Source organism: Hydra vulgaris, chromosome 01 (assembly GCF_038396675.1).
Source record: "Hydra vulgaris chromosome 01, alternate assembly HydraT2T_AEP".
In the NCBI taxonomy this organism is placed as follows: Eukaryota; Metazoa; Cnidaria; class Hydrozoa; order Anthoathecata; family Hydridae; genus Hydra; species Hydra vulgaris.
In genome coordinates this window covers 41796224-41816219 of record NC_088920.1, presented here as the reverse complement: position 1 = coordinate 41816219, position 19996 = coordinate 41796224, and the positions used below count along the sequence as shown (strand labels likewise).

General features: G+C 29.5%; 1 protein-coding gene across 1 annotated transcript in view; it reads left to right on the top strand.

Annotated features, from left to right (window-relative positions):
• Window positions 1-277: 277 nt before the first annotated feature.
• Window positions 278-19996, top strand: part of LOC100205771 (transforming growth factor beta regulator 1) — a 31652-nt gene continuing 11933 nt past the window's right edge. Inside the window, exons 1-2 of the mRNA XM_065788194.1 lie at window positions 278-375; window positions 11469-11534. Of these exons, the coding sequence (XP_065644266.1) occupies window positions 325-375; window positions 11469-11534 (117 nt within the window). The 5' untranslated portion in view covers window positions 278-324. The remainder of the gene's footprint in view (window positions 376-11468; window positions 11535-19996) is intronic.

The window sequence follows — 19996 nt, the reverse complement described above, 5'->3', positions numbered from 1 at the left end:
GCAAAACTCTTTCTTAAAATTTGTTGATGGAATTTTTATTAGATATTTATGATAAATTTTTTGTTGTTACTTTTTATTAAATTGATTTGGTTTATCTATTACCTTGTTTTTTTACTTTTACTTTAGACATTTTTGTTAATATCCAATTTTAATCTCGTGTCTCTGGTACTTTTTCAAATCTCACCATATGTTTTTAGAAGTTGTTCAAGTCAATCCTAAACTAATAAAGACTTTTTTGAATAATATGTTTGTTTTTTATTAAATTTTTTTTAAATTTCAATTTTATTTCAAAGAACTTAATAAATATTAGAAAAATTTATAATAATGGAAGGAGGAAAGAAGTGGAAGAAAGAAGAGAAAAAGAAAACTTTAGAGGTTTATTTTTTTTTATTATCAGAGAATAGTAATTATAAAGCAAATTTATATACTGGGAAGTTTCTCACTCGAGGTTTTGGACTGGGAGGTTTCTCACTACTAGGAAATTTTTCTGTGATATAAAATTTTAAAACTTTTATAAATAATTAAAAAAAAAAAAGTTTTTATGTTATTACATAGGAACTGTTAATTTTCTTTCCATCACAATTTTATGCCTTTGTTTACTTTGGGGCCTCTGTGCATGGTTACATAGAATCTGGGCATGGTTATATAGGATCTGCGCATGGTTACATAGGATCTGGGCATGGTTACATAGGATCTGGGCACTTTAAACCAGGCTTGATTCTTAACATCAATAAATTTTCAAATGTTTAAGGAGCATATTAGAGGTAATATGAGCTTGAAAATTTTTCAAACAAGATTGTTGATAATGATTTATTAATCAGCAATATTCTTGAAAAGATCCAAATCTTGATAAGAAATCTTTAAGAATAGACAACACATCAAAAACACCTAATATATAATAATATTAAAATAGTTATCAAATTGATTTCCTTTCAAGTTCAGAAAATTTTTTTCTGAAGTTTGCTAAAAATGCTTGTTTTAAGTATATAATAGTAAGGGGCATTCATAAGGTATGTACACAGTAAAACCACTACTTTTGGACCACCTACCTTTATAGGCACCTGCACACTTTAAATAATCCCAAGCTATTTGCATATTATTCACAAAGTTGAGAAACCTTCCTGTAAAAATTTAAAACATTAAAAAAAGTTCAAAACTTTTAGCTAGTTTAACAATTTTCTAGTCCTTAATTATAAGAGAGTGATATCAAGAAAAAAATATATTTTAATGTATGATATTATCGTATTATAAAAATTATTTTTATTAAGATATTATCTAGAAAGAAAAATGATGAAAATGACTGAATAAAAAGATTAAATTTTAAGAAATATTTATAAAAAAGTTATCAAGTTAAATAATCAAATAAATAATTATTTAAATAGTTAAATAAATAATAAATTAAAAACAAATATTTTTTTTTACTTAAAATTGTTTAAATGAAATTTTGAGTTTAAAACTTTTTAAGTTTGAGTTATAACTTTTTGTTTACATTTTATTCTTGCTTGTTCAATAAACAAAGTCAACTTGACACTTTCTCGACTGAGTGGTGGCAACATTTTTTTCATAATAAAAGTAAGTAAAATAATACATTTACTATTAATTTTGTTTAGAAGAAATAATAAATTTAAGTTTTTAAAAAATGGAAAATCAGTGAATTGTACCAACTGAAAAAAGGTTTGGAAACATGTTTTGATTCATTCAAATGATTTAATTGTCAAATGCAAATATTGCTCTTCAACCAGCTTCTGCAACATTGAAACCAGCAGCTGCAATGCTGCAACCAGCAGCTGCAAGCTCAATGATTTGTTACCTTGACAAAAATCAGTTGAGAAAGAGAGTAGTCAGATTTCAATTACTGCTGTTGTCTTAGAAACCAAGATTGGTTCACCTGAGGTTGTTCTTAGCCACGCTTGTTGCAGTTGATCTTAATTGAATTTTTAATTTGGAGAAAAGTTTTAATATTAAACATGGCGGCTTAAAAACTTAACAACTTTAACTAATAGGCATGGAATAAAAAAAGCTTTTGAAATATTGCAAAAAAGTAAAATATATAATATAAGTGTACTCGCCTCAGAAACAAAAGATCTGTGGTTCAAACCCTACTTCTGGGCAAGTTTTGCAACATTGGTTAGGAAGGAGGCATGAACTTCCAATTAAATGCTCATCAGCAGTGCTCTGTGATAAGACCGTAAGGACTTCTTGAGGCACCTAAATAAAGATTAAAAATTCTAGGATTAGTTCTAGGATTACTTTTGATCTTTTATGAAAACCATATATCAAATTCATTGCAAAATTAGCATCTGCTAAGGTTGCATTTTTTTATCCTTCTTGCCACTTTCTTACTCTGGATTCTATTCTTTATCTCTATAAATCACTAATCTGTCCTTTATGGAATACTATTGCAATATCTGGAACGGATCTTCGAATAATGCCATTTCTCTTTAAGACAAAGTGAAAAAATGCATTGTAAACATAGTTTGACCTGCTCTTGCAGCCAACCTTCAACCATTGTCACATTGTCATAATATTGCTTCTCTTTCTCTTTTCTATAAATACTATAATGGGTGCTGCTATAAAGAGCTAGCACCCATTATAGTATTTACTTTCATTATAGTTATTACTCTTATTATAGTAATTATAGTCTTGCGCCATCTACTCAAGTTCATTCTCATGTTACTTGTCATTCAATTAAGTCTCATCCTTTTATTGTGACTGTTCCTAAGTGCTCAAAAAAAATTTTTTTTTCCTTGTTTTTTTTCTCAAACATCAGTTCTTTGGAATTTGCTCCCTTTCCCTTGTTTTCCTAATTCATATAATTTGCAATCCTTGTCTGTTAATTGTTATATTGCTTCTTAAACTTCATCTTTTCTCTTCCAGTAACTTTGAACTCTAAAAGTGGTTGCTTGTAGCTTTGTTGGAAGTGAATATGTTTAATATATATATATATATATATATATATATATATATATATATATATATATATATATATATATATATATATATATATATATATATATATATATATATTATATATATATAAATATATATATATATGTTACTAATATATATTATATATAAATATATATACATACATATATATTATACATATACAAATATATATACATATATTACTATATATGTATTATTATTAAATATATATACATATACATTATATATTATACATATATAAATATATGTATATATATATATATATATATATATATATATATTTATATATATATATATGTATATATATATACACTCAAGTAGCAAACAATATTGGCGCAATACTGTTTACAGTATGTAAAGTATATATATGTGTGTATATATATATATATATACATATATATATATATATATATATATATATATATATATATATATATATATATATATACTCAATACATTATATATATATATATATATATATATATATATATATATATATATATATATATATATATATATATATATATATATATACACAGTGCATGTGATGAATAAAATCGCCCAGCGGGATATTTCACGCTTGTAATACTGAAATACGTTATCAATGAGTGCAATAATGCGCGTTCGGCATCACGTCTTTGAGAGCAATATTCAGAGTTGGAAATCGGTTGCCATGGAGCCATCTGTAAATTATGTACGCAAGTATGGGGAGAGGTCACTCCAAAAGTTTCCTTTTTGCAGTTGAATTAACATGCTTGATTGCAGACATTATAAACAAGAGAAATGTTTTTAATTCAAAGTTTGAAAAAAAAAAAAGATTAAGAATATTTTTTTATTTACAAAAAGATGTGTGAAAAATTAAAAATAATAAATCAAAAGAACCTTTGTTTTTAGAAAATCTTGTTGATTAAAACTTTAGATTTTTGAAATTTAGTCAAATTTTAATTTTTTAATTTAAATTTTCTATTCTTATTGGGACGAAACATTTTAAAAATAGTAAACATTTCATTCTATTTGTTAGCAGTAATGACTTCATAACTTTTCATTCATTGTTTGTACAAAATAGAAAACTGTTTTCTAATTTAAACTGAATGCACTATTTAGTTGATATCAAGTGAATAATATTTTATAATTTTTATATACTTTAAAATAGTATAGATTATATACTTAAATATATAGATTATATACTTGATAAATATATAATAGACTTATACTAAAATAATATATATTAGTGTAAATATATATACTTACACAAATATAATACATAAATAACTTAATAATACAAAATATACTGACGTATATTTTGAGAAATGAGTTTTTGAAACTACTGATGTAACATTTTTTCTGTTGTTGTTTGTGAGCACGCTTCCATAAGTTTCAATTCAAAGTTATATAACAAATATATTTGCTATAAGTATTGTTTATTGAAAATTTTTTTTTTAATTTTAAGTTGTGTTAGGCTTTAACTTTTTTAGTAAATAGACTTAATAAATATAAGTTTTTTTAGTAAATAGACTTTATAAATATAAGCTTAACTGATTAGAAGATAGCAGTGAAAGTATTTAGTTAATTAATTTATACTTGACAAAAAATATTTGATATTCCAACGTTTTGATGTTTTTGAGTTTTCAATATATATATATATATATATATATATATATATATATATATATATATATATATATATATATATATATATATATATATATATATATATATATATATATATATATATATATATATATATATATATATATATATATAGAATAATAAGAACAGATATAGAACAAAGAGAAAGACAATAGAGTGAAGTGGTGCTAACTGAAACCACATATGAGAATAGTCTGTGGATTCAAACCTACTTTCTCGATAAATGGGTGATATCTTACGAATGTAAATGCCCAGGCCAAGGATGCGACTATTGGAGTCTTTACAAATTAAAGGAAGATAACCATCAACACTAAAATCACAAGAGAGACAGCTAAACTCAAATTAGTCTCAAAAAGAGCAAGTAGGTCTGGTGAACTTTGCAAGAGATAGGACTCAACAGAAGAAGAGTTATTTTGTAGAGCACGAATATTAATGAATGATAAATTTAGAGAACTTGGTGATGACGATGGTTTTTTGTGTTATATATTTTTTGGTACTTTAGTCATAAATTTGTTAAAGAGCTTGACTCAAAGCACAGATAGCACTCAGTACATTATTTAACAGTTCAAGTAGTCAGTTTGTAACAGTTCAGGTAGTCAGTTTGTTTTAACAGTTTGTAGTCAGATCAGGTTATCCTGCTACTGGTAACATGTAACCCAGTACAATCTGCTTCATGTCCTGCTGCCTTGTAGCTTACGTCTTTTTAGGCAAAGGCTAGGAGATGCCAACACCCCCTGCCTTGGGGCTCTTGGTTGAGTAAAGGCTAGAGATGGTGTCTCGATAAAAATACTCATCTTGGGCAGATGTTAAATGCACCCAGCTACTGTCTTGTAGAAGGCCTCCTAGGCAAAGACTTAAGGGGTAAACAGATTCTATCTGTTGACCAGCCTCGCACCCCTTCTTCATCTATTAGGCTGGCGCAGATGTATTTTAATACCTTGTTTCCAGTTTAGGATGTTGAATGCTGGATCTTCTTGACTCAATGCATGGGTTTTTCTTGTGTCTCTGTTTTTATGACTAGGCAACTCATTCTATTATCTCCTAATGAGGGTACAGCTCTAAAACTCAGTTTTATGGTTCTGAGGCCGGCTGGTAGTCAGGTTTCCCGAACTCTGTGGTAGCTCTCAGAGAGACTGATTCCATCAACAGCTGAAAAATATCAAAGTATTAACAGTGCCATGTTGCGCATGGATGGTGTCCTGTTTGTACTTTTGGTGTGCATTGCGGAGGCCACATTTGGAGCCCTTTGTTACGGCTTAGGGTTTATTAGTAGTAATGAGGCAATTGCTTGGGCTGTTAAACAGTGTTCTGAGTACTATCTATGCTTTGAGTTAAGTTCTTCAATCTAATTTAAAATGAATAAAGTACCAAAAACTATAAAACACAAAAAACCATCATCATCACCAAGTTCTCTAAACCTATCATTCACTAATATTCGTGGTCTTCGAAGTAACTTTTCTTCTGTTGAGTCTTATCTCTTGCAAAGTTCACCAGACCTACTTGCTCTTTTTGAGACTAATTTGAGTTTGGCTGTTTCATCTTGTGATCTTAGTGTTGATGGTTATCTTCCTCTAATTCGTAAAGACTCCAATAGTCACATGCTTGGCCTCGGCATTTACATTCGTAAGAATTCACCCATTTGTCGTGAAACTAGGTTTGAATCCACAGACAATTCTTTTATGTGCTTTTGTTTAGCACCACTTCACTATATTGCCTTTCTCTTTGCTCTATATCGCTCTCCTTCATCTCAAGACTGCACACTTTTTGACGTTATTTCTGATCATATTGACCAAGCCCTCTCTCTTTATCCATCAGCTAATATAGTTGTTGTTGGTGACTTTAATGCTCATCACTCTGAATGGCTTGGCTCTAGTGTCAGTGATTCGGCAGGCATTAAAGCCCTCAACTTTTGCCTTTCTCAATCCCTAACTCAATTAGTCAACTTTCCAACTCGCTTTCCAGACAACCCGAATCATTTACCTTCTCGACTCGACTTATGTCTTGTTTCTGATCCTAGTCAGTGTGCTCAGTTTCTCCACATTCACCCTTAGGCTCTTCTGATCACAGTTTGATCTCTCTAAAACTAATATCTCGTTCTTCTTCATCACCTGAATCCCCCTATTATCGTACCTCTTACAACTACAGTAAAGCTGACTGGGATTCTTTCCGTGTTTTTCTTCGTGATGGCCCTTGGGTAAAAATCTTTCGTCTTCCTGTCAACAAATGTGCTTCTTACATAACTTCGTGGATTCAGGCTGGCATGGAATCTTTTATTCCCTCTCGACGATTCCAGGTCAAGCCTCACTCTCCTCCATGGATTTCTTCACACTGTGCTGCTGCGATTGCCAATCGAAACCGTTACTTCCATATTTATCAGCAAAACAATTCTCCAGAAAACAGACATCTGTTTATTACTGCTAGAAACAATTGTAAAAAGGTTTTGTCTAACGCCAAAACCCGCTATTCTCAGTTCATGAAATCTCGTATCTCATCTCAAAAATTAGGCTCTCGTGACTTCTGGAGAATCTTTAATAATATTAATAATAAGGGCAAATCTATAATTCCACCTCTCTTGTATGGTTTAGACTTTGTCACCTCACCTAAAGACAAAGCCGAATTGTTTGCTAAAAACTTTTCATCAATATCGTCTCTTGATTCCACTAGTTGCGTTCTACCTGATATTGCCAACAAACAGGTTGATCCATTGTTTGACATTCATATCACTCCAGCATCTGTATCTAAAGTGATTTCCTGCCTAGACTCTTCAACAGCTTGTGGCCCGGACAACATACCTGTTATTGTCTTGCAGAAGTGTTCTCCGGAGCTGTTGTCTATACTCTCAAAACTATTCAACAAGTGCTTATCAGAGTCTTGCTTTCCAGCCTGCTGGAAAGCGGCATCTGTTATCCCTATCTTCAAAAAAACTGGAGAGCGATCTGATTCGTCTAATTACCGTCCCATAAGTCTTCTTCCTATCATAAGCAAGGTTTTTGAATCTTTAATTAACAAACACTTAATTTCTCATCTTGAATCTAATAACTTACTTTCTGACCATCAATATGGATTTTGATCTTCTCGTTCTACAGCTGACTTGCTAACAGTAATAACTGACAGGTTTTATCGTGCATTAGATAAAGGTGGAGAGGTTAAGGCCATCGCTCTTGATATTTCAAAAGCTTTTGATAAAGTTTGGCATGCTGGTCTTCTCCATAAGCTTTCTTCTTATGGTGTATCCGGCAACATCTTTAAGATCATTGAATCCTTCCTTTCCAATCGTAGCATAAAAGTTATCCTCGATGGACAACACTCTTCTTCTTATTCTGTAACTTCAGGGGTTTCTCAAGGTTCTATCCTTGGCCCTATACTCTTTTTAATTTACATTAATGATCTTCCAGATATTCTCACATCTAAGGTGGCATTGTTCACTGATGATACTACTATTTATTCTTGTCGTGATAAGAAAAACCATCACCCTCTGATTGCTTGGAGGGGGCATTTGAGCTTGAAAAGGATCTCACTTCTGCTACAGCATGGGGCTCACAGTGGCTGGTGAACTTTAATTCAGATAAAACTCAATTTTTTTCAGCCAATCGTTATCGCAATAATTTAGATCTTCCTATATTTATGAACGGTGATGTACTCGATGAGTCACCTACTCTTCATCTTCTAGGATTAACTCTTACATCCAATCTTTCTTGGAAACCATATATCAAATCAGTTGCAAAATTAGCATCTGCTAAGGTTGCATCTCTTTATCGAGCTCGTCACTTTCTTACTTCGGATTCTATTCTCTATCTCTATAAATCTCAAATCCGGCCTTGTATGGAATACTGTTGCCATATCTGGGGCGGATCTTCTAATGATGCCCTTTCTCTTTTAGACAAGGTGCAAAAACGCATTGTAAACATTGTTTGACCTGCTCTTGCAGCCAACCTCCAACCATTATCACATCATCGTAATGTTGCTTCTCTTTCTCTTTTCTACAAATACTATAACGGGCACTGCTCTAAAGAGCTAGTGTCTCTTGTGCCATCTACTATAATTCATTCTTGTGTTACTCGTCATTCAATTTAGTGTCATCCTTTTTCTGTGACTGTTCCTAAGTGCTCCAAAAACGCTTATTCGTCTAGTTTTTTTCCTCGAACATCAGCTCTTTGGAATTCGCTTCCTTCATTTTGCTTTCCTGATTCATATAATTTGCAATCTTTTAAGTCGTCCGTCAATCGTTATCTTGCTCTACAATCTTCATCTTTTCTCTTTCAGTAACTTCTAACTTTAATTAGTGGCTGCTTGTAGCCTTGTTGGAAGCGAAGATGTTTAAAAAAATAAAAATTAAAAAAAAAGCAGTTGTCTCATTACTATTATTAAATCCTCAGCTGTAATAAAGGGCTCCAAATGTGGCCTTGATAATGCACAACAAAAGTGCAAACAGGGACACCATCTATGCACAACATAGCACTGTTAGTAATCTGATATTTTACAGCTGTTGATGGAATCAGCCTCTCTGAGAGCTACCACAGAGTTTGAGAAACCAGACTACTAGCCGGTCTCAGAACCATAAAAATAGAGTTTTAGAGCTGTACCCTCATTGCAGGGTGTTAACCAGGATTGAATTTTATACAGCCTTTGACAAAATTGGGATGTTGTCAAAATATTTTCCAATCCTCCTCCTCCCCTGTGTTTTGGGAATGCATAGAGTCCTTTTCTTATCTTCTTTCCTTTTCTACTATCCTTCAGCTCTACATACATTGGTTAGATAGTGCTAAAAAAAAAAAAAAGATACTGTTTGTAACATTGATTGAAGATGCAGATGAAGTCAACACAAAATTAAATTGACTTCACAACAACACAACAAATTAAACTTCGATTTTCAAAGATATATTAAGAATTATATATTTTTATTTTATTTTAATCAGTGTATATTAATTAATTATTATTAAGAATTGTATATTAGATTTTTAATCTTAATATATCATTGTTGCTTTTATTTTAAGAGTATTCTTTTGAATATATATTTCTTTTTCACTGGTGGGCATTTGTGTAACTGGATTTCTTTTTGGATACATGAGCAAATAGAGAAAGCATCTAAATCAATAATGCATTTCTCAAACACAAATGTATTAAATTCTACTTGACGTCCTTTATAGACGAACTCTTACACCACCATGTAATAAATTTAGTCATTAAAAGAAATGTTTTAAAAATAGAAAAATAGAAAAAGGTTTTAAAATATTATCTTGAAAAAGTAACACGAGCTCGTAAATTTTATATTTCACATTTATTGCGAGTTCAATTTTATAATTAATATTAATTTTTTTTATACATAAATTGCATAGTGAAATGAAGTTACAATTTCAAAATTTCAGCAAAAACAACAATAAATGTTGTTTAATTACAAAAGAATATTGTTTGCAAGTGATAGCACATTATTGTTGCAATGAAGAGCACCAATAATTATTTTTTTCATTCATAGTCATAAAATATGGTTCATTTAAACATTTAAATTTGCTTTTACGTTTTAAATTTAAGCAAGCAGTGAATCTAGTTTTCTTTTTTTTAAATTTCTAATACCTTTTTGATGTATTCTTAAAATTAGATACGTTTAAACGTATCTAATTTTAAGAATACATCAAAAAGGTACTAGAAATTTAAACAAAGAAATTTAAAATTAATAACATTCTTGTTAATAAAGTATTTAATTTACGTATTTAAATTACGTATTTAATTGACATATTTAACTTATATTTTAAATACAAGCAAGCAGTAAAGTAAAGAAATCTATTTTCCTCATTAAATGGATTTAGAGTAACAATTTATTATATTATAATTCTATATTTTATATGATTATAACTTCTAATCATAAAACATCTTTTTATTTAACTTATATTTCAGAGGCAGTTTTATAAAAAAGTTAGTTGAAAAATGATAGTAGATAAGTAAAAAAAAGTTGAAGTTTCCGTAATATCTGCATTGATCAAAATTTTTGACGTAAATAGCTTCTCGATATTTTAAATAAACTTTGTTGACGAAGCATGTGTACTCTTTGAAGTAGAGTTTGCGGTGAGACTTATTAGTTATTTGAGTTTTTAGCCACAATTTTCTTAAGAGACATTTTCACAGTTATGCAATTGCGTAGTTAGCAGCGATTTTATTTCAAGTTATTTTTCTATTAGTATTTAGTAATAATTAATTTTTAATAATTTTCAGAATTATTCCAAAATTTTTATTTCTGATTTAGATAACTTTATTTCGAGAATGGGGTTTTTTAATTTGTTAATACTGCGTTTGACAGGACCCCACAAGGCTATTTTACACCCTACATTAGGAGATAATAGAATGAGTTGCCTAGTCATAAAAACAAGCCACAAGGAAAACCCTTGCATTGAGTCAAGAAGATCCAGCCTTCAACATCCTAAACTTGAAACAATGTATTATGAATGCCAGCCTAAGAGATGAAAGGGTGCCATAGAATGCCAGCTTAATAGAAGAAATCTGTTGACCAGCCTGGCGGTCAACAGATAGAATCTGTTTACCCCTTAAGTAAACATGTAAACATGTTTACTTAAGGGGTACATTAAGGGGCTCATTGTACACAATGAGCCCCTTAAGTAAACTTAAGCTTGTTAAACAATAAAAAGAGTATTTTATTAAGATTCAAACATCTGTATTATTAAAGAAATTATTTTTTTATTATTAACCTTATTATTATTATTATTATTATTATTATTATTATTATTATTATTATTATTATTATTATTAGTGTTATTTATATTTTGAAATTATTTTATGTTGCACATTATTTATTACTTTTATTTATTTTTTAATTTGATTTTTGAGTTTTTATATATATTTATATTTTTTGCTATTAGAAATCTAAGAAAGATTACGAGAAAAAGTATAAGTATTTAAAGAAAGTTGCCAAGCAACAAGTGTTTGTAAGTTTTTCTTAAATATTTTCTTATTATCGATTTGATCTCGAAATTAGATATTTTCAAAAATCCAAAATTTCGAAAATTTTACTAATTAGGACATTGCTCAAGCCAGACAATTTCTTTTAACAATATTTTCAAGCAATATTTTTCTTGAGTCTGAATTAACAAGTTTTTAATGTAAAAAATGAGATTATCATCACAATTTACAATGTGTAAATAAATCTTTTACACACACACAAAATTTAATAAATATGGCTGCATATAAACTTTTTTTTTTTAATATATATTTGTTTTTTTGTTTTTATTTCAATATATATTATTTGATATTTCGCTGATCTACTGTGATCAGCGTAATCTGGTATAATAAATAATAATTGTTACAATAATTACAATAATGTTACGTTAATGTTACTAAATATTAGGGTGTGTCATACTATGGTCAAAATTTAAAAATTCATACTTATCAGTGGCATTTTTAAGAAAAGGGTGAGGTTTAACATATTAAATTCAGAACTATCAAAAAATTTGAATTTAAATGAGTTTAAGCTACCAGGGAACTGCCTTGAAAATTTCCAAAAATTGTAAATTTTTGATATTTTCATATTTTCAGGGTTAATTTCAATATTTTAGTATTATATCTGCTTTACAACAACCTTATCAAAATAAATTATAGCAGGATAAACAAAATTCGTTTAATAGTTATACTGTTTCAGAAATTTTGGTTTACAAAATACTTAAAAATTAGTATTTTTGCAAAGTTTTGTATGTATTTAACTTATACATTCTATTTGATGAATGGCTACACACAAAACTTTATTCAAAAGTATTTTGCTTTAATATTTGTTATGCAAATTATATATATATATATATTTATATATATTTGTAATATATATTTATGTCTTTCTAATTTTAAAAGTTACTAGATAAAAAATAATATTAAAATTAAAATGGCTACTGGAACAAGATGGAAAAATAGTTCTTGTCTACGTCAATATTTGGGATCTGGAAAAGAGTTGCCAACAGCTGAACTGCCAACAATGAGAGATGTCCTAAGATATGGTATTCTTTTAAGAGAAACAAGTAAACTAAACAGAAGAAACTATAGCAGTTCTGAGTTGATCCAGGATATTTATAATAAACTTTCAGAAAAATGGCAAATGGCCAGTGTTTTATTTGTGCCTCCCGTAACTTGTTTAAAGCATAATTTGGTAACAAGACTTATAGACGCATGGAACAAAGCTAATCTAATTTCTCAAAACAAAGCAAGTAAAGTTATAAAACAAAAGTTTAATTTCATTATTGACAAACTGTTTGACTTGGTGGCGTGTAACTGTAAAATAGTTCTTTGTTCTGAGCAATGCTGTCCTCCTGACTGTAAATTTGGTGCCCACATTACCTGTATCTGTCCTAGGGAGAGAAAAATACCAATTATTGAACTGGTTTATATAAAAGGTATGAGTGACCATACCACAATCATTATAAAAGTGTTAGTAAAGCTGAAAATCAAATTTAATAATATTTTACTGATCTCTTTGATTATTTTAAAAAGAAAATTTTATTTTAATTTGTCTAGTTGTAAGCAAAATGTTGCTACCTTTTTTTTAGCCCAACGAGAAAAGATTGGATCTTTTAGTTCATATCAACTTGGACCTGCTGATTTGATGGAGTCCAAAAGGTTCAAAAAAGTACAAAGTTGCAAACGAAGAAGAGAAGAAGAAAAACAAACGAGAGAAAAAAAACACACAATGCAAGAAGAAAATAATACTCAAAATGAACAAGATAACGAACATGATAATTATAAAGAGTTTGAATCTGAGGAAAATGAGATTTTTTCTATTCAAAAGTCTTGTACAAAATATTTAAAAAAATCTAGAAATTATGAAGATATCTCTAATATTGCATTAGCCAGTATTCGATATGGTGTTGGTTTAAGAGCAACTGCAGTCATAGCTACCGCAGCATGGGTAGATGGAGGACTTGTATCCCAAAGTGACACTAGATTAATAATAGATCACAGTAAAGTTCGGAGAGCTAGGGATAAAGTAATGAATGAAGTTGCTATTCAGTTTGATGATTATTACAATAAAGAGATTATTGACTGCATATTTTTTGATGGGCGAAAAGATCTTACTAAAGTATTTTTAACTGTAGATGGATCAGACAGACAGTATCCGGCTAAAGTTAAAGAAGAACATTACACTATTTGTTCTGGTGATGGTAAGTATTTATTTCATTTCACTCCAGCTAAAGAAGCAAAAAAGAACCACGCTGAAATTATAGCAGATAAGATTATTGAGTATACTGCAATGAGGAACATTAATGTACACTTTAAAGCAATTGGTGGAGACTCTACCAATGTAAACACTGGTTGTGATGGAGGAGTAATGCACTTTATGGAGCTGAAATTAGGGCGAAAGTTAAATTGGATTGTATGTGCTCTACACACCAATGAATTACCACTCAAACGTCTAATTAAATTGTTAGATGGAGAATCTAAAAGTGGTAAAAAATGGAGTGGACCCATTGGAAGCTTACTTGATGAAGCAACCAATCTTGAAATTAACCCTTTTTTTAGTAAAGTTGAAACTGGTGAGCCTCTAATTAACTTAAGTAATGAAGTGGTTAAAGAACTTTCTACAGATCAGTATTACGGCTATCAAATAGTTAACGCCATACGCAGTGGTCATGTTCCTCAGCAACTAGGACTTCTTGAAATTGGCCCTGTTAACATGGCCAGATGGCTAACAACAGCCAATAGAATATGTAGAATTTGGGTATCTCATCATGGTCTTCAAGGCGATGCAGCCCAAAAACTTCTTAAACTAGTCGAGTTCATTGTGGGAGTGTACTTTCCTGTCTGGTTTAACATCAAAGTTAAACATAGTTGGACAGAAGGACCAAAACATGTTCTTTACCAGCTTAAGTTGCTTCAACACCAGTCACTCGATATTCAGAATATTGTCATTCCAACTATTAAGCGATCTGCCCGGTATGCCTTCTCTGAATCTATTCTTCAAACTATGCTTTATTCTGAAAATAAAGAGGAGAGAAGTTTCAGTGTACTCAAAATTCTAGAAATAAGAGGAGAAGGTGATGAAAATGAACAACTAGGAGATCTATCTGTTAGACCAAGAAGGACACCAGATATCAATACTAAGGCAACTTGTCTCAAGGATCTTATTGATTGGAATGAAGCTTTTGAACCACCTTTGACTTGTTGCATGACAACTAAAGACATCAAAGAGTATTTATTTAAACCAATGATTGTACCAAACTGGTGTTGCCACACTCAAGCTGTCGAAAGATGTGTAAAAAAAGTTACCCAGGCATGCGAAAATATTTTTACAGAAGATAGAAGAGATGGTTGGATTAAAGGACTAGAGTTATCACAGAAGTTGATGTCACGTAATCTATCTAAACAAAACCTTATTGGCTTGACAATGTTTAAGAATTAATCTTTATTGTACTTTATTTTAATAAATGCCAGTAAATGTTGTGTGGATCTATATAAAAGTTTTATTTTTAGTTCCAAAACAACCTAATTTTACAGTTTCAGTGGTAGGCAGTGGGAGGGGGCAAACCTCTCTATTTGTTTTTACAAAAATATTTTTTTTTTTAAAAAAAGAGATGGCGTTTTTTTACGTTTTATAAGTTATTTTTTTTTAATACTTCCATTTTTTAAGTCTTTACCTCCCCCTCCCCCCCGGGCTTTTGGTGAAATAGTCTCACTGACTCCCTGGCAGCTAAAACTTTTTTTTTTTTTTTTTTTAACGGTTCTGAACTTTTAATATTATACCTCACCCTTTTTTAAACTATGCAAAGTAAAATTCAAAAAAAAAAAAGTATGACACACCCTACTAAATATCCTAAATGAATAAAATCCTGCCATAAAATACACTGTTGAACTCGAAAACCACCAAAAACAACTTAATTTCCTAGATATTAGTATTCCAAACACAATGCATGGAGCTTATGAATTTCAAATACATCAAAAAGAAGCAATAACTAATAACCAACTTAAACCAAACTCAAGCATCAATCCTAATATTATCACAGGCATATTCAAAGGGTTTTTATGCTATTCAAAAAGAATATACTCTTAAAAATATCTCCAACAAGAAATTGATTTTCTAATAAAAGTATTTGTTGAAAATGGGCACAACAAGAACAATTTAAAAGGGTGGCCACCCCTCCTAATAAATCCTAAAATATCCTAATATTTAAAAAACCTACTAAAAAGACCTAAGTTCTCCTAAAATATACTTGAATTTCAAAAATACCTTCTAAAATCTCCTAATTTAAACTTGATTTTTGAACTTTAGGTTTTCTTTCGAACTTTCAAATTTATTATTCAAATTTTTGAATAAAATCTAAATTTCGTAAAAAAAAAAATTTTTAATCCTCCTAAATAATCCTAATTTTTTTGTTCGTTTTTCCAAGTTTACCAGTAAAACCTTCTAAAAAATCCTTAAAAATCTCTTAAAATCTCCTAAATTCTTCTAATTTTATAACTCAAAAAAAGTGTGCCTACCCTGTTTAACTAATATCGCCAACGACTAAATAAAAATAGATTTAAAAAATACCAATAATCAACCAACTGACAACCAACCATTTATAAAGCTACCATGGATACCAATTGTTGGTCTCAAATTTAGAAAAGAATTTAAAAACAAAACATTAAGTTATTTTCACATCAGCTCCAAATTTAAACAATATAGTCTCTAACAATAAAACAAAATTTCCTCCAAATACAAACCCAGGTGTCTGCCAAATAGAATGTTCATGCAACTCTATATACATTGGTAAAACCAAAAAGAAAATTATATCAAGATGTATTGAACACCAGAAAAATAGTATAAAAGGAAAATGGGCCAGTTCGGGTGCTACTGAACATTCCAAATCATGCTACAGTACGTTTGGCTGGTTACATCCCAAAACCATATCAATCGCTCCAGAATATCATATTCGGAAAGTTCAAGAATCCCTGGAAATAAACAAAGCTAAAGTTTGACAAGAGTTGGGAAGTGGCAAAAATGTTCTTGATAGGGATGATGGTGATAATGTGACAACAAACGCTTGGGGGCCATTTTTTATTAGATTATCTGACGTCAACATTTAAATCATGCATTTAATACATTTTATCGTATAACAAGAAAATGACTTTTAAAGTTTGTATAAATATATATATATATATATATATATATATATATATATATATATATATATATATATATATATATAAAACATAAATATATATATAAAACATAAATATATATATAAAACATAAACGTATATGAAAAAACATATTTAAAAAACAAACATATTTTTTCAAAAAAGTTTATACACAGCCGTGTTTATTGAATTGTACATACATTTTATCGCATAACAAGAAAATAGAGAATAAGGTTGTACATTTTTTCTATGGAGTTTTTTGTTAAGTATATTGTAATATTAGATCAGGTAGAAGGGTCTTCCAGAAATGCAAACTTATTTAGGTCATATTTTCATCAAGAAATGTCTCAAATTGCCTACTTCGTAAATTGCTGGACTTAATGCTGTTTTAATTACTAAAGACATTTTCCACATACTTTACTGTTAAATTTTACTTATGTCAAATAAAATTCAGCTTAATGACAAGTTGTTTTCTGCAATTTCTTTTTCCAGTCTGAAAATATGCAACACCAATATACAAAACAATATACAACACCAATATTTTTTCCAATCATTGAACTGCCACTATCTGTTGTAATTGAAATTAATTAAATAAAGTCGACTTTAAACGTTCTTAATGATCAGCAAAATGTTGTCTCCTAGAGAAATTTTAAGAATGGTTAAAAAAATCAGTTTGAAAGTGCAAAAAGTATAGCAAATCATCTGAAAAATTTAACAGGAAATTTCACTAACATCAATTAGAAATCACATTCATAAAGCAGGGTTTAGTGGATGTATAGTTCGGGAAAAACCGTTTTTAACAAAAAATCATATGAAGAGAAGAATGAATTTTGAAAAAAAGTATTATTTAATGCCAGCATCATTTTGGAAAAAAGTACTTTGGTCTGTTGAACGCAAGTTTAATTTAAAAAAATCTGATGGTGTACACAGAGTTAGGCGAAAGAGGGGTGAAGCATTTGATTTGAGTTGCACGAGAGGAACAGTTAAACATTGTGGTGGAAGTGTGATGTTATGGGGTTGTATGGCATGGAATGGCGTTGGTAAACTAGAATTTATTGATGAAACTATGAATGCTGATTTGTATAACAATATATTTAAACGATATTTAAAATCTTTTGCTAAAAGTCTTAGATTGGGAAACAGTTTTTTGTTTCAACAAGACAATGGTCCAAAACATACTGCTTAAAAAACTAAAACCTTTTTTGATGAAAATGCCATTAATGTTTTAGAATGGCCTTCACAGAGCCCATTTGAATCCAATAGACCATTTATGGACTTTATTAGATAAAAAAATAGGTAATAGAGCATTTAAGTAAAAAGAAGAATTAAAGAAAGCTGTTGTTAAATCATTGTCTAATATTGACAATAATCAAATGTCTGGTAGAAATACCGAAACACTTGTTAGATGTAATTAAAGCAAAAGGAGGACTAACTAAATATTAAAGTATATTAATAAAATACAAAAACTTGAAACTGTTTCTCAGTTATTTTAATAAACTGGTATTTTTTCTTAGCTTTAACCTATAAAGTTTTTCTTGTACAATTATTTTATGTGCAAGTGTTTTTATCCCTTTCTTTTTGTTTCAAATTCTTAACCAGGTAATTCAAAAGCATAAAGACATATTTAACAATTTTGTAAAGGTTTTTTACCAAATAAATAATTGGAGAAAAAAAAGTTCTTTATAATTACTGAATGATACAGTATTTTATTCAAAGATGTTAATTTTATTGAAAAATTATTTTGCACGATTAAATTCTGTTCTCACTGTGTGTGTGTGTGTGTGTGTGTGTGTGTGTGTGTGTGTGTGTGTGTGTGTGTGTGTGTGTGTGTGTGTATTAACACACACACACACACACAATGTTGCTTTGAAGAATATGATAAGCCTAATAAACTAAAGTTAATAAATGAGCAATTTATATTAATGGTGTTAAATAAAATTCATCATGTAAGTAATTAGCAAATCTAATAATGTGTCATCATTGAAACTTTCAAGACCATCATTGATAACATCAGAACTTGTTTTTAAACTTGTATAAAATTTGTGCCAACATGGAGAAATGAATTCAAGTATTGATATCAAATCTGTTTTCTTTTTAAAGTGATTGTTTTTCCATCTGGAAATAATATTTCTTGGTCTACATAAGAAGGATTATTAGATGGTCTGCCTCTTATTTTTTTGTTAAAATCAACTTCTTCAAAAATTGAATCTTCAGAATAATAATGTTTATGAAACATTTTTTTGGGCTCACTTTTCAGGAGTTTCTGTTTGTAATATTTTTTTCAAGCCTAGCAGTACTAAAAAACCTTTCCTTTGACATTGGATGCACTTCAAATTCAAGATGATATTTTTTCAGCCTTTCAATTATTGCAAAATCTGTATCACACGTTGAAAAGCTATGACAAGGTACAAAGAATTACATATTTATTTAAGTTAATAAATGTCGACCTTTAAACAACACGTTTAACAGTGCAAGAACAACTTTAATATTTCTGTTTTGCCCTACACAGCTGTTGCTGTACATAGAGTCTCAATTGATTTCGGCAAAAAATAAGAAATAAGTTAAATAAGGCATGATGAAATTTCTTGACTACCTCAAGATGCAACACTTTAATGCCAAACATACATGTGTCCTGTATTTTTTACTTCATCATGAATGCCTAGGTTAAATACCCACAACTGGTGTTTATATTAAATGACAGATGCAGTGAGGCATGGGACTGGCAATGTTTTTTGCATGTCAAAAACAAGAACTCCTTGAGTGCCATTACTCAGGCAAGCTTGATTGATATCTTTTTTTTTCATTTCTTCAACTTTTTCAGCTCTTCGTTGATGTAATTCCAACTTGCTCTTCAAAGGTTTAACTCCAATTTCTTTAGTTGATGATTTAATTTTCATATTTATAGAATCACATGTTTTACATGTATCTTTTTGAGGCAAATGAAAATGTAGGTTAAAATTTGTATTAAAAATCTTTCTAAAAACAAATAATAAAGCAGGGTTAACAGACTCTGTTTCATTATTACAAACTCTTTTGTATTCTTCATATAGAATTTTTAAATTGAGACTTGGTGATAAATAATTTAATGATGTTTGTAATCTTGAATAATGAGATTTATATGATGGAACTTTCTCAATGAAGCTATTGATAAATAAATAACTCTCAAAACTAGTTTTATTGTAAGGCTCGTGTCTACCTCTCTTATCAGATAAAACATCAACATCTAGAATTTTTCTTTTCAAGGTAAGGGTAATGTTACCATCACTAACGTCAATTGTATTTTTTAAAAAAAG